The sequence below is a fragment of the Vulpes lagopus genome, chromosome 3 (assembly GCF_018345385.1).
Source record: "Vulpes lagopus strain Blue_001 chromosome 3, ASM1834538v1, whole genome shotgun sequence".
In the NCBI taxonomy this organism is placed as follows: Eukaryota; Metazoa; Chordata; class Mammalia; order Carnivora; family Canidae; genus Vulpes; species Vulpes lagopus.
In genome coordinates, this window is record NC_054826.1 from 110,004,305 (window position 1) to 110,019,800 (window position 15,496).

A 15,496-nucleotide genomic window follows, 5' to 3' on the forward strand; every position below is an offset into this window, starting at 1 on the left:
CCTATATCTTTGCCTCTCTCTTTCTCTCTCTCTCTGTGTCTCTCATGAATAAATAAATAAAATCTTTATAAGTAAATAAATTAGTAAGTAAGAAAGATGGGGTGGGTCTTGGCTTACTTGCACCCTGAAGCATCCTAAGTGATATCCTGTGTTCAGTAGCTCATTTCCATTTGCTTGATGAGTAAGCTGAGAGGGGTAAGGCTGTGTGTGTGTGTGTGTGTGTGTGTGTGTGTGTGTGTGAGAGAGAGAGAGAGAGAGAGAGAGAGAAAGAGAGGGACGTCTCCCAGCTACGTTCTTAGTGCCCAGAAGGGATATCGAATCTTCTCGTTATAGCCACGGACAAGGCTTCCTTACCCCTGCCCTAACTACAGTTTGTGCTAATCCACGACATTTTCCCACCCAGTCTCTCCTTTCTACCTTCCCACAACCACAGACACCCAGAGGGAAGCTATGCCTTCAGAAGGAAGCTACTCAACGCAGCAACTCCACAGAAACACATGAACTACTTCCTCACTAAGGGATACAATTTGCTATACGCCCAGACGGTCCAAGGAAAACTGACCCACAGAGCTTTGCAGAGTGAACGGGCTCAGTTGTCTACAATAATGCTTCTCAAACAATGAACTGTGACCCATCCGTATCATAAACTGATGTCACAGTTTGCAAATCTCCATCTCAGAGAATGCAGTCAACTACAGGAAAACGGAAACTATCGACATTCATTACACACTCTAAGAGGTAAAGGCTGTTTTGTGAAGCTTCTGTTGAAAGTGTGTGTTCAGGGGAGGCGTGCCCTGAAGAATGTGTTCCGCAAACAAACAGAATAAAATAGACTCTAAGCACAAAAAGCAGGCTGGTGGTTGCCGGGGGTGGGGGTGGGGGCGATGGGCGCCCCTGGTGAAGGGGATTAAGAGGTACAAACATCCAGTTATAGTAAATGACCCACCAACACAAAAGCACAACACAGGGAATAGAGTCAATAATACTGTAACAAGGCTGTACAGTGGCATAGGATGACTGTACCTGATCGTGGGGGGCGCTGAGTAATGTATAGACTCGTCCGATCGCTATGTCACACACCGGAGACTAATATGACATCGTACAGACCAACTATACTTCAGTAATTAAAAACAGGAAAGAAAACGGTGTTCTCACTGATGGTGGTCTGAGGGGCACTGCCCTCAAAAGGCGCCGTCTGGCGCCATCTAGTGGTAGAAGCCATCCCTGTGGTTTGAGCAGGAACCACAGACTGGTGATGAGGAGTCCTCACAGGTGGATGTTTGGCGGGAGGGGCCCTTAGACTGGACCTGCTCAACCCTCACATCCAGGGCAAGATCCCTGCAACGCCCCACAATGAAGGCGCTGGCTCACTCGCTCCACTGCCCAGCACTCGAACTGCTGAAAAGCTGACCAAGCTGCCTTCCTCCGGGAGCTCCTCCAAGTACTTCCTACTGCCCTCTCCTGGAACACAAGGAGCAGCGTCTGTACTGCCATCAGTTTAATACTGTGGATTCAGTCAAGCCATATCTGTTGAGCATCGGCGAAGGGCCGGGCATTGGTTCACAGGGGTGAAGCAGGGCAGGGACAGAGACAGAAAGAAGAGCTTAGGTCAGAACAAGGACAACAGCGGGGGGCGGGGGGATGGAAGGATCTACTTTAGAGAAGGTGAGAGAGAAGGCGTCTCTGAAGAGGGGATGGCTGAGTGGAGGGCGACACCATTGCAGAAAGCTGTGCAGAAGGCATTCCAGACAGGAGGAATCGCAGGTAGAAACGCTCTGGGGGCAGGAAGCTCCTTGGAATGTCCCAGTAGTAGCAGGAGGTAGGCAGGGAGGCTGAACAACAGCAGAGAAGCAGGAGACCCTGCTCAGAGATTTCTGGGGCATGTGTGTGTTTCTCAATGGGTCTGTTTAAACTTTCTCTACCCTAACCAAATGGCATGTTTCATTCTAAGACACCATCAACCGTTAAGACTCCGAAAAGAAAGAAGAAACACCGTTGGGTAGTTAATGGTTTCTCTGAGTGCTTACAATTGGAATTGTCTGCTCATTCAAAAGCCCGTTTGGACTTATTGGAACGGACTGCAAGGCAAAGGCTGCTGAAGAGGAGTTGCTTAAGTCTTCCCTTCCAGGATCCCTGGGAGTTTCTACACAACGATGACTGATCTTCGTGTCGCCAAGAGCACTGGCCAGCCTGCATTTCTTCTCAAGTGATCCTCATCATCCACTCCGAGATTTCCTTCCAAGTCACCGACCCTGGGTTCTGTCACGGAGTCTTTCCTGATCTCATCCGAAGCGATCAATGGATGACCTCGAACAGCAATCAGGATTTGTGCTCCTTCTTCAAATGGCCCTTAAATGCGATGTGGACGGAAGCACCAGGGGCTGCAGGTGCAGCTAGCTGTCCAGCCAGGCCACGAGGGGCACGAGGAGCATGTCCACCTGCACAGATAATGACAACCCTAACAGGACGTGGCAGTGACCGCAGGACCTATCAGGAAGAAATCATGGGTGCCTGGGTGGCGCAGCCTGTTGGGCAACCGACTCTTGCTTTCAGCTCAGGTGCTGATCTCAGAGTCTTGACGGCAAGGCCTGCCTGCGTCGGGCTCTGCACTGGGCGTGGAGCCTGCTTGCGATTCTTTCTCTCTCCCTGTCCTTCTGCACCTCCCCAGCACTGGTCAGGCAAGCTTGTGCACGCTCTCTCTCGCTCTCTCTCTCCGCCCCCCCCCCCAAGAAAGTAAATAAATAAATAAAACCCAAAGACTCAAAACCCTCAGATTTAGAGAGGCCTGTACTCAGCCTTCATTCATTCCACTGCTGCTTCTGAAATGTTCATGACATTCACATAACCTAATACTCCTTTATATCAACTCACTCTTTTAATACCCCTTCTGACGTGCCACCTAGTTTTTTCTCCAAACACACTCTCTAATAAATACCACTGATCAACATTTAAAGCATCTATCCTGTGTGCCGCCTAAAGTCATCTCACACTGCCCCGCGGGAAACAGTCATCTGGTCCAACCACCTGCTCATTCAGCAGCACTGACTCTGCCCTACTGGCACGCGTGTCACCTGCAACAGTGGGAACTTCACAAGAAAGGTGTGACGTGCCTTCCCCTCGGTTTTCCTTCATCTCAGAGAATGGGAAGGGGCTCTCCCTGCTGCCCTAGCCGGTGAGGAGCAAGGCTGGCGCCTGTTCACTTCACTTCTACTCAACACTCATGACTGCTTACCACAATCCCGGACATTAGTTCAAAGGCTCGGCAAACAGGAACAGGTACGACCCGGGGAAGGACCTTAGGCAGAAGGCACCGATTTACAGAGGTCAAGGGTGTTTCCCTCGAGCTGTGCAACCTGGTAGGAAACTTAATTCTACTGCTTTTCAAACCTACTTACCCACTTGGACTTAGATCCCTCCTCTACATTCCAGCTGCTTCCATGGTGTTTGTGTGTATGTGTGAGCGTGGATGTGGGTGTCTCGTTCTGTACGTATATACGCCGCATATATACACGTAACACAGCTACATAGACACTCACCTACAACGGATGTATAAGCAATTGCAAAAACCAACCCAATACTCTCAGAATCAAGTTTCAAGTTTCGAATGTTACCTGTGTGCTGCATACTGGCCTTTAAGATACTGCTCCACCCCTTATTTCTTAAGTTTATCATTCACCTTTTGCATCGTTTAGCCTCATTTTTTGGTTTCTATTTCCTGTTGGTTGTCTTCTTGGTTAAAAATGGAAGGCGGGAAACAAAGTCTTAAGAGAAACAGACTTTGTACTGAAACAGACTTTGAGTCTGTTTCCCTTCTTCTACTCTGTTGCTTTCCTCAAAGCACATAGGCAAGGTCTTAAGTGTTTAATCCGCCCAAAAGACAAAAACAAACACAAAAACAAAAACAGGGCGACCGGGGGGCTCAGTCGATTAAGTGTCTGACTCCTGATGTTGGCTCAGGTCAGGATCTCCGGGTCATGGGATCGAGCCCTGCTTGTCCCTCTCCCTCTGCACTTCCCCTTCACAGACTCTCACCCATATAAATAAATAAATTAAATAAATTAAATAAATTAAATAAATAAATAAATAAATAAAATATTTAAAACGAGCTACAATGATCCCATTAGGTCCCAAGGCAGGTCACCTCATTCTTCAGTTCAACATCCCCCTGTGGCCACCACCGCAGGAGCCTCTTGGGCACAGGGAGCAGCTGCTCCATCCTAAGGCCGGCGGGGACAGGGCATATCTGACGGACAGAACAGATCCTGGAGGGCAGGCAGGCTGGCGTGAAGCCACACTGGGGAAGCAAGGATGGGGCCGCCATGCAGACCACATCAGGAACTTTTCAAATGCCAACAAGACGCCACGAGGCCAGGCACTGACATGATGCAATGTGCCCTCCACAAACCTCAGGCTCCAGGGGCAGCTAAAGGCTGAGGGAGGCACGAGTCCCCGGAGGCGTGGCTAGCAGATGAGCACCATGGCTCGCAAAACACAACCGTAACTCAGGCTCACAGGGCAGAAGCAGAGGTGGAGAAAAGGAGGGAGAGTCCAGAAATCTTCAGCAGATGACATCACAGGCTTGGGTGAAGGATCGATCGCACAAGGAAGGGGCTGAGTAGGAGCAGAGATCCAGGATGACTCCTCTCCTCTGCGCCGGTCAAGGGAACGAACAGTGTGGCACCCTTCACGGACTTGGAGGGCTGTGGTAGCAAGGAGGAAAACACAGGCAGGGCATCTCGAGCATACTTTTGGAAATAATGAATCTGCCGTAATGCTGAGACATCTACATGGAGATTTCCAGCTGGCAGGGGGATAGCCAGGGTAGCGTGACAGGATCACCGAAAGCAAAGTGTGCCATGCCACGCACTGCAGATTCTAAGCTTGCGGCTGATGGGGAATCAAGAGGTGTCCAGTCACCCAGTCCCACAGGACAAGATTTCTGATCGCAAGTTACATTACCCTGGCCGGACAATGAACACTTGCGTAGCAGGGGAGCTGCACTAGAAGCAGACAGGACCATAAGGACGTGTTGCAACAGGACCAGGTAAGAGAAGGGACCTGAGCCAAGGGAGGGGTGTGGCAGCAGGGAAGGAAAGAGAGCAGACCTGCCCTTTGTTGCCAACGCCGTCTCCCACGTGGCTGCTGGCGATTGTTCTAAAACAAACCCAGAGCACGTCAGTTCCCCCACCCGAAACCCCTCGACCCGGGGCCCCTGGGTGGTCAGGATCTTTCTTCAGCTCAGGTCAGGATCGCGGGGGCCTGGGATTGAGTCCCAGGGTCCTGGGATCGAGTCCCTCATCACGCTCCCCAGGGAGAGCTCGCTGCTCCCTCTGCATGTGTCTCTGCCTCTGTGTCTCTCATGGATAAGCAAATAAAATCTGGGAAGGAAAAGAAAACTAACAAAAAAAAAAACCCCAGACAGGAAAGAGAAGCTACTCCTCGGCCCTTCCCACACTTCGCCTCTGACTGTGGCTCCAGAACCCTGTTTTGCTACCCGCTCCGCAGCCCAACGTCAGGTTCCCCTGACACGGCATGTGCTTCAATGTCCATGCGATTTTCTTCTATCTGGCAAACACCTGTTCAGCTGACAGCTCACAGCATGCTGAGCACCCCCAGGGCCTGTACAGAACGAGGGAACACACCAAACAGCAGAACCGTAGGAGTTCTGGGAGGCTGACTGGTTTCTTAACGTTATTTTAGCGGTTGCTGCGGCTGGAACCCAGGGTGGCAGGAACCAGCCCGACCCACACGTGGCACACATTCAGTAACTTCAACCAAGTAATACTCAGAATAGAGGGAAATGAAGGGCACCTCGGTGGCTCAGGCGGCTGAGTGCCCAGCTCTTGGTTTCGGCTCAGGTCCTGTCTCAGGGTCGTGACAGAGAGCCCCACGTTAGGCTCCTCGCTCACTGCAAACTCTCCCTGAGATTCTTTCCCCCTCCCTCTCACTTTGCCCCGCCCCACCCACGTGTGCACGTACTCTCTGTAAAACAAATAAAATCTGTAAAACACAGAAAAAAAAGAAAAAAAGAAAGAATGGAGGAAAATCAAAGCTCGTGATAATAACTTAGTGAAGGTTTCTCACTGCGCCAGACCCTGTGCTAATAACTGCCTCGTGTCTATTTCTCACTGAATCCTTACATCCCAAAGGTGGGATTCTCTTCCCCATTCCAAAGAGAGGACTGAGGCAGGAAGTTATTTGCCCATGGTCCTGCAAGGAATCCCGGCCTCACTAATTACATGACTTTCTGACGAGATTTAAGGGTTTAACACGTTACATTACACTGAAGATACAGGTTATGGTATCACAGACCTTGCAGAACAGAGCCCTGCAAAATGTCTCAGAACATTAACGTACGGATTCTCCCAAGCTTGTTGCAGGTTTCTCAGATGAAGGAAAGCCCAGTGCAAGAACAGCTTTGATGAAATGCATCCAGATGGCAAACACACCTGGTCTTTACAGCAGGGCACCTAACCCGGAAGCTTCGGACTCAGTGAGTCTGCAATAGGATGTGAGCAACTGTGTGTTTGTTACAAAGCTCCACCGGCTCCAGTGATGTGCACTTTGGGCTGGGTTCTGCTGCCCTAGAATCCTGCAATTCCAACCCAAAACTTCCCCTATTAGATGTCTCCAGACCGGTGGGGGGGGGGGGCATTAGAAACTGAGGCAGAGAAGAGCTGAGAAACTATAGAAATTATCCAGTAAGAGCACTTTTACTGTTTTTTAAGTAAGCAAATTTGCAAAAACTGTTAGCGACGAATCTCAAATAAATCAAAATCACCAATACGTTTCAAACAAACCTAACGGTAATACGCTACTGAAAAGTATTTTGTTTCCTTCTGATTGTTTCCTTGGCACTTCACATTCTCTTAGCAAGTAGAAGTGGATGGGAGGAAAATTATTTCTAATTCAAAGGGCTACACATACGGTCAACAGCACTTGAAAGGTGAAGAAGAAGTGAAGTTGGGTGTCATCCATTAAAGTTCACAAATTTCGGGGCACCTGGGAGGCTCAGTGGTTGAGCATGTGCCATGGGCTCAGGTTGTGATCCAGGGGTCCTGGGATCAAGTCTCACAACGGGCTCCCTACAGGGAGCCTGCTTCTCCCTCTGCCTGTGTCTCTGCCCCTCTCTCTCTCTCACCAATGAGTAAAAACTTGAAAAAAAAAAAGCAAAAAAAAACCTGCAAGACGGCCTCCCAGTCTTAGACACTTAATGTACGTATTTATCTCTACTTTTATTTTACCACCACTAACACCTACTACGTGCCAGACGTGGCTCTAAGTGCCTTATTAGTTATTTACCATCCAATCTTTACAATCATCTATTAAGTGGGATTATTATGACTCCATTTCTCAGGTCAGGAAACTGAGACCCCGCAGAGTGGTGGAGTAACACAGACCATAAGGGGCAGAGCTAGGAGCAGCCTGAGAGAGCCTGGCCCTGGAGTCCGCGCTTTGAATCACTGTGCTGAATCTCCAAGAAATAACAAAAAGTGCAGGTCTGAACCCAAACCCTCGGTTTACTCCAGCCGACAGTCCGCACGTGGCTCCAGCTTCAGCGGCATTCTTTGCACGCCTTGGACACTTCACGCTCCTTCCCTGTCCTGACCCAACGCCCTCCTACATGCCTGCTGGGTGGTCAGCCTTCTGTTCTCAGCTCGCACGGTACTGCCTCAATTACAGACTCTGATGGCACGCGGCAGGTCCGTTCTTCACGGGGGACGTCTGCCTCCCGTCTCTCGCAGCAGGTGCTGAGCGCCTCACACGCCACGTCAGGGTCCCCAGGACCCACCGGCCACCCAAGAGCAAGCGCCCGCCACCCACTCTACTCTCCGCGATCTCCGCCGCGCGGAGGAACGCAGGACACTCGAGCCTCAGGCGCTCCACACGGGACACAGGTGTGTGCTCCCAACGCGGCCGCCGCAGCACCCCCAGGACGGAAGGCTCCTGTGGCATCCAGGCAGGAGCTGGGGAAGGTCCTGGCTCTGCACACCCCTGCACGCGGTCCTGGGCAGGCCGTCCCGCCCCCGCCCCCCGCCCCCCCACGCCCTGCTTGGCCCCACGGCAGGTGCAGAGGGGACCAGGACAACCCACGACGCGACGGAACCTACTCAACAGACGGACGCTCCGCTCCTCCTCACGCACCAAGACTCTATCTACCTCGTGGCCTCGCCCCCCAGGAGGCCCGGACCCCAGCCCCGGCTCGCAGCAGAAGGGAGACGCCGACCAGGGGAACAAACGGACCTCCGCTGCGGGCAGTCCCAGGCGTGGCCCGAGGGTCGCGCGAGCTGACGGGAACCTTTCAGCGCCAGCCTCCCCGCGAGGCCCCGGCCCCGCTGGGCAGCCGCCCCCCGGCCCCGCGCCCGGCCTGCACCTCTTGCACATGGAAGCATCTTCGCAAGTGCCGCGCACACCCTCGTCGTCCGTGTCTGTCGAGGTCGACGAAGAGGAGGCGAAAGAGGGCGTCCTCAGGTTAGTGGCCATCAGCGTGGAGGTTCCGGGCTGCCGTGCCCGCCAGGGACACGGAGGAAGCGGGTCCGCAGACGCCGGGAGGACCAGCGCACCTCTGGCCGGGCAGGAGAAACCGGCTGGCTTCCCCCGCGCTCAGCGGGCGCATCTCAGTGACGTCATCACGTCAGCCTCCCCAGCAACCTTACCGCTCGTTGGCTCCTCGGCGCAGACGCTCATTGGACGCTCCCTCCGCCCCTCGGACGGGGGAACGGTTCATTGGAGAGTTCCTTCGGCCCCGCCCACACAACCCGGAAGCTAGCTAGGCGCCTGCGTGATGCGATGTAGCTGCGTCACGCCGTCCCTGGAGCTGTCGGGCCTATCCCCGTGGTCCGCCCTCGCCGCCGCCGCGGCCACTACCTCCCCGCCTCTCCCGCCGCCGCCCCCGTCGCCGCTGCCTCCCCGCCTCTCCCGCCGCCGCCCCCGTCGCCGCTGCCTCCCCGCCTCTCCCGCCGCCGCCGGCGGAAGCGAGGTAGCCGCTCCAGTGCGTCCGCCGAGCTGTCCGGTAGATGCCCCGCGGGCCGCCGCCCCTGTCCCCGCTGTCGCCCCCGCCGCCATGAAGAAGCAGTTCAACCGCATGAAGCAGCTGGCCAACCAGACCGTGGGCAGGCGAGTGCGCCCCCGCGCGGGGTCGGGGTGGGGGCGGGGCGGGGCGGGGGTGGGGCGGGCTCCCCGGCTCGCTCCCCGGCTCGCTCCCCCGCTCGCTCCCCCGCTCCGGCCTCCAGCCGCCCGCACCAGGCCCGCGGGAGCCCGGGTCGGGGCTGCGCCACTCCGCGGCCTGGCGTGCAGCTCGGGGCCGCCGCCCGAGCGCCGGGGTCCCGGGGGGCAGGGGGTGGCGCTGGCCGCGACCCTTCCTGGTCCCCCTCGTGCTTTTTCCCCGGGCGAAAGCTGGTGTCGGCTGTGCCCGGAGCCGTGCGGGTGCCGAGCTCCGGGGCGGCCTTCTCGCCCTTTCCGGGGCGGCCCGGCCGCCAGACCTACAGCGGCAGCCCCTCCGGCCCTCAGTAAGGAAGGGGCGATTGGGGCGCGCCGCATCCGCCTAGGGGGTCTCGGGACGGCCTTCCTGCGACTGAGAGGCGGTGCCGGCTGCAAGCCGGGTGGGGGGTGCTGAGGACCGGACCGCCCAAGTTCTTGACATTTAGAAATGTGCAACTGGGAGGACGAAAGAATTGTGGAGACGCCTTGGCCAAAAAAAAAAAAAAAAAAGTCTTTTCGCTCTGTGTTTGGAAGCAGATCCTTCTCCAGGTTTCCTTGGTACCGCCTGAATGCTGGACAGGAAACACTATCGATTATGAAATGACAGACGAGCCCGCAGGTGCAGACGACCAGGTTGTTGGAACAGGAGGGATTGCTGGGTCTGGGAGCTCCTCGAGGGGATTGTCATGTGCCGTGTTATCTGGGGCAAGTCTTTCAAGGTCTTCTAGGGCAGTTAGCTGTAGACTGTAGTGTGCCTACTGACTGTTTATTCTGGGAAGACGTATGAAAGTGTGAGTCTTTCACAGCTTTGGCTTCTTCTTTTTTTTTCTTTTTCAGCAGTTGAGTCAAAGGGGGAGTTTGGTTCGGCCAGAGCACGTGGGGACAGCTCTTTTTGTGTGTGTGTAGGAAAATACTTTTACTTCCCCTCCCGTTTTCTAAATTTGCTTGTTAGGGTTTCAGTTCCCCGCCTCCGTCCATCCCCCAGACTTTTTGCTTAGTGGCTTGGTTTTGTTGTTTAGTTTTGTTGCTACCCCACCCTATTATCTTAATGCGGGTTTATGTCTCCGGACTTGATGCCTGTCCCCTGAAGCCCAGCGGTGCCTGCTTTTCTGTCATTTGTAGGAAAATGACAGAACTAATGCTGACAGGGAGGTAGACAGGGCAGTAGTAGGGGCTGTTGTTTCACCCAAGAATCTGCAAATGAATCATAAGGTAATTCCTTGTGAGTTTTCTTACCCGCCCCCATGCCCCCGCCCCCCTCCTTAGCCTTCTTAGTAACCCAGTAGTGTGAAATCAAACATTCAGTGACTGTCAAGACATATTTGTCACATTGTCGTTTTGGCCTGTTGGTACACTGTCGGGAAAGGGGTGTCTGCTCTTTTTGCACAAAGTTTTGAGGCTTTTAAAGCTGCCGGGCCCGTTAGGGTCTCTTTGGCCTCTGCTTCCTCTGGCAGCCTCTCTCTTCTCCCTTGGATTCCCACTTTACGTGGCCCTCTTTTCCAGAGCAGCCCGAGCATTCTTACCTGTTAGCCCCTACCTGAAAATCTCCGGGACTCCTTTCACCACACCTGCCCTGTAGCTGCCTCCTAACTCATTGTTCAGCTCTCCAGCCAAAGGGCTCTGCCTGTAAGAGGCCTTCCCCGGTGCTCCAGCATAGACTGGATGGCCCCAACCCCGGGCACTTTCGTGATTCCACCCAGCACCTGTTTTTCTGTAATGCAAGTTGCCTTTGTACTTGGTCTCATTCTCCAGGATACTAAATGCTTGAGAGATTTATTTTATTTTTTTTTGAGAGGTTTTTTTTGTTGTTGTTGTTGTTTTTTATTTGAGCGAGCAGGAGCAGATGGGAGAGGTAGAGGGAGATGGAGACTCCCACTGAGCAGGGAGCCCGATGCAGGACTTGATCTCAGGACCCCAGGATCATGACCTGAGCTGAAGGCAGACACTTAACCTACTGAGCCACCTGGGCCCCCTCTCAGGTCTTCATACTCAGCTCCTCAGTTTCCCTGCAGGCAGCATGTCTTCCCTCCCCCTCCACGCATCTTCCATACTGTTGCCAGAAAGATCCTTCCAAGAAAAAATAATTGTCATACTGATAGCTTACATTTATTTGGATGTTTACTATGTGCCGGGCACTAGCAACTCATTTAATGCCAAATCAGTACCATATTATCCCCTTTTGCAGGCAAGAAAACAGGCACAGAGAGATTTGGGAACTTGTCTGACAAAACTGGGAAGTCTGTCTCCAGAGTCTGTGCTCTTAACCACTTACGTCATAACAAAAAACATGTTTTGAGCTTTCAAGGAATTAGCACTTTGTGTATAAAATTTCTTTCAGTCCACTCAATTCTATAAATTGAAGTTCTTAATATTTCCAGTTTTACAGGTGTGGAAATAGGGTGCACGGAGACATTAGGTAACCTGCTCATAGTAGCACAGCTCTTAGGTGGCTGCCAGGGCTTTGGCCACCAGCAAAGGTGCCCTGGACTGTCCATCTTTGCCACCGTATCCCTCACAAGGAGCCAGCGCCTTCTGAATTCACACTTTTAGGAGTATTTCTCTGTTCTTTTAGAATTGTCGGTGGCAAAAGAGGAATCGATTTCATGATTTGGAATATTTCACGAATCCTTAGGAACACAATCATAATAGCATAATATGCTATTACACAATAGTCATAACAGCATGCTATAGCACCACAGGTTGACCTGTTGTCTCCACTGGTAGTTCCTGAAATTATCCATGATAGGAAAATTCTCTCATAAACTGAAGACCCTACAGGAGATAGTTTAAGGTAGTTGACTGAACTCATGTGTATTCTTTCTTCTTTCTCACTGAAATCCACTGAGGGCGCCTGGGTGGCTCAGTCGGTTAAGCAACAGACTCTTGGTTTCAGCTCAGGTCACGATGCTCAGCGGGGAGTCTGCTTACGATTCCTCTCTCCCTCTGCCCCCTTCCTTGCCCCTCAAATGAGTAATTCTTTAAAATTCATTGAAATGTTAGGAAAGGGAGTTTTAAGAAACTCCTGGTAATTAAAAAATGTGGTATCGAAGGCCATTCAGGAAAAGTTCCAGATGACTGATTAAGAAATAGCTCTGTGGCTGACTACAGCAGGTGCTGTTTTATTTGTTCATTCCTTGTCCAAGGCAGGACAATAGGATGTCAGAAAATCGTCAGGCTATTAAATCCATTTGAAAAGAAAAATAAAAACAAAAACAAAAAGCAGGCTACTGACAAAAAGACCTAGAGTTCTTGGAACTTAAGAAATCTGTCAGCAATTCACTAAAGTGTCAGGGAACTAAAAGAGAAACAGTCTTTAGAAAAGAAGTAAAGTAAGTTTCTGTGTTCTTTTGTTTTTCAGGATATAGGGCTCCTCCCCTCAATGTACATCCTTAGGGATAGCTCTAAGAAAACAAAGCAGAATCATTTACTAGGTCATTACAGACTCAGAGGAGTATCCTTCCTCTTCCTGAAAACTTCCTGTGCTATTTTTTTTTTTAAATTTTTTTTTTTTTAATTTATTTATGATAGGCACACAGTGAGAGAGAGAGAGGCAGAGACACAGGCAGAGGGAGAAGCAGGCTCCATGCACCGGGAGCCCGATGTGGGATTCGATCCCGGGTCTCCAGGATCGCGCCCTGGGCCAAAGGCAGGCGCCAAACCGCTGCGCCACCCAGGGATCCCCTGTGCTATTTTTTTTTAAAGATTTTATTTATTCATTCACGAGACACACACACACACACACACAGAAGCGTAGACACAGGCAGAGGGAGAAGCAGGTTCCATGCATGGGACTTGATCCTGGATCCCCACGATCACTCCCCGGGCCAAAGGTGGTGCTAAACTCCTGAGCCACTGGGGCTGCCCCCGTCCTGTTCTATTAATGCGATTAAGTTATGTTGATTTTCACATAGAAAGACGATCTTTTTGCCTTTTTGGCAGCCATAAAGATGCTGCTGCTGCAGATAATGATGATGATGATGATCTCTGAAAGGTTCTGAACTGGAAACAGTCTGACACCCCGCCCGTCAATTTGGCAAAATCTCCAGACATTTTTTGTTGTCATCCCCAGGGAGAGGGGGGACGTGTTGCTGCTGGTTTCTGCGCAGGTAGGACCCAGGGATGCTGTTAACACTCTGCAGTGCCCTGGACAGCCTCCCACAAGAAAGGATTATTTAGACCAAAATGTCAAAAGTACCAAGGTTGAGAAATAGTTAACTCTAAACTGCCTAGCGGACTTGAAACCAGAACTGCTCCTTAATCCCCCGAGATGTCAGAGGCATAAGAAGTTAAAAGCTGCCAGCTGCAAACTGATAGTCTTCTTTATATTCAACTATTCTAACACTTTACTAGAAAGTAGGTAAAATCTCTAACATTTCATGTCCCTAGTCTGCCTGCACAGTGAAATTTCCAGTGTGACATCAAGAATGATAGCCTGGGGAAGAAAACATCCATAGTTGGAATGATTGGTTTTCTTTTCTTTTCTTTTCTTTTCTTTTTTCTTTTTTCTTTTTCTTTTTCTTTTTCTTTTTCTTTTTCTTTTTCTTTTTCTTTTTCTTTTTCTTTTTCTTTCTTTCTTTCTTTCTTTCTTTCTTTTCTTTCTTTCTTTCTTTCTTTCTCTTTCTTCCTCCTTTCTTTTTTAAGGGTTTTTTAAAAAGATTTATTTGTTTGTTTGTTTATGATAGACAGAGAGAGAGTCAGAGACACAGGCGGAGGGAGAAGCAGGCTCCATGCCAGGAGCCCAATGTGGGACTCCATCCCGGGTCTCCAGGATGGCGCCCTGGGCTGAAGGCGGCACTAAATGGCTTCGCCACAGGGGCTGCCCTAGTGATTGTTTTTTTTTTTAATCTTGTTATTTTGCCTTTATCTTTGAAATGTTTGCATTTGATGTACAGTTGTAGATTGGCTTTTTTCATTCAGCACTTTAAGATGTCACGCCATTCTGTTGTACTTTGGTCATGACGTTTCTGGTGACGAGTCAGCCATCATTTACATTGCTCCCCTGCCTGTTTGAGAGCTCTTTGTTCTTTCTGTCTGCTTTCAAGATTTTCTCTTTCTCCACAGTTTGACCTTGATCTTTTAGGTGTGTCTTTCTTTGTGTCCATCCTGCTTGGAGTTTTCTGCATTTGCATCAGTGATGGATATAGTTCATTACATTTGGGGGCGCTTGGTTGGCTCAGTTGGTATAGCATCCAACTCTTGATTTCAGCTCAGGTCATGATCTCAGGATCATGGGATTGAGCCCTGCGTTGGGCTCTATGCTCAGTGCAGAGTCGGCTTCTCTCTTTCCTCTTTCCCTCTGAACCTGCACACGCACACAGTCTCTCTCTTTCTCATAAATAAATTTATTTTAAAAATTTGGAAGCTTCTCAGTCATGGGTTATCCGATATTTCTTCTGCCCCATGTTCTTTTTTCCCTCTGGCACTCTTATTACAGGTATCATAGCCTAATATTGTTCCACTGATTTGGGGTACTTTGTTCTAATTTTTTCCCACTCTATTTTAGTGTTGATAGTTTGTTTCAACTTCCAAATCTCTGATGAAACCCCTCATGTACTCATTCATTCTGTCCACCTTTTGACTAGATCCTTTCATGGACTTATCAGAGTCCCTGCAAAAATATTTCCAACAACAACAACAACAAAAATAATTCCAACATCTTGGCTGTCTTTGGACCTAGTTCTCTTGACTGTGTATCTTGATAATGCATCATATTTTCTGTGTTTCTCCTCTGGTGACTTTTGACGGAACGCCAAATGTGTGTAGAAACCGAGCGTGTTGTGCTTCCTCTGCCGGGCCGATCATGTGAGGACTCCGGTCCATCTAGTCTGTTGTTGCAGGAGTCTAGGCTTTGTTGGTGCTTTGGATACACTCAGTTCACCATAGACTTCGACTGATTTGAGGGTGGGATTAAATTTCCCCTTGGGCAGGACTTGTTTATCTGAGTTCTCCTGCCTTACCTTCGCACTTAGTAGGACTCGTGTGCCCACATCAAGAGAATTTCCCCAGCTCTCTTGCCTTCCCTCTGGTAGAGAACCAGTGCCTGATATTCTTGTTTTTTTGGGTTTTTTTTTTTTTTTTGATATTTTATTTATTTATTCATGAGAGACCCAGAGAGAAGCAGAGACCTAGGCAGAGGGAGAAGCAGACTCGCTGCAGAGAGCCCAGTGCAGCACTTGATCCCAGGACCCCAGGATCATGCCCTGAGACGGAGGCAGATGCTCAACCACAGAGCCACCCCGGTGTCTCATAGTGCCTGATATTCTTTTTAAGGCCCAAAGTCCTGCAGGGCTCCTGT

General features: G+C 50.7%; 2 protein-coding genes across 8 annotated transcripts in view; one reads left to right on the top strand and one right to left on the bottom strand.

Moving 5' to 3' along the window:
- Window positions 1-8,629, bottom strand: part of LCMT1 (leucine carboxyl methyltransferase 1) — a 43,371-nt gene extending 34,742 nt beyond the window's left edge. The window contains 1 exon segment of the mRNA XM_041747205.1: window positions 8,375-8,629. Coding sequence (XP_041603139.1) covers window positions 8,375-8,484 — 110 coding nt within the window. The 5' untranslated portion in view covers window positions 8,485-8,629.
- Window positions 8,630-8,639: 10 nt separating this feature from the next.
- The window catches only part of ARHGAP17 (Rho GTPase activating protein 17), a 90,408-nt gene continuing 83,551 nt past the window's right edge, over window positions 8,640-15,496 (top strand). For all 7 annotated transcript variants that reach the window (XR_005986607.1, XR_005986606.1, XM_041747202.1 and 4 more), the window contains exon 1: window positions 8,640-9,117. Coding sequence is in view for 5 of the 7 variants with exons in the window: in XM_041747202.1 (XP_041603136.1) it covers window positions 8,786-9,117 (332 nt within the window). In the remaining 2 variants the exon portion in view is untranslated. The remainder of the gene's footprint in view (window positions 9,118-15,496) is intronic.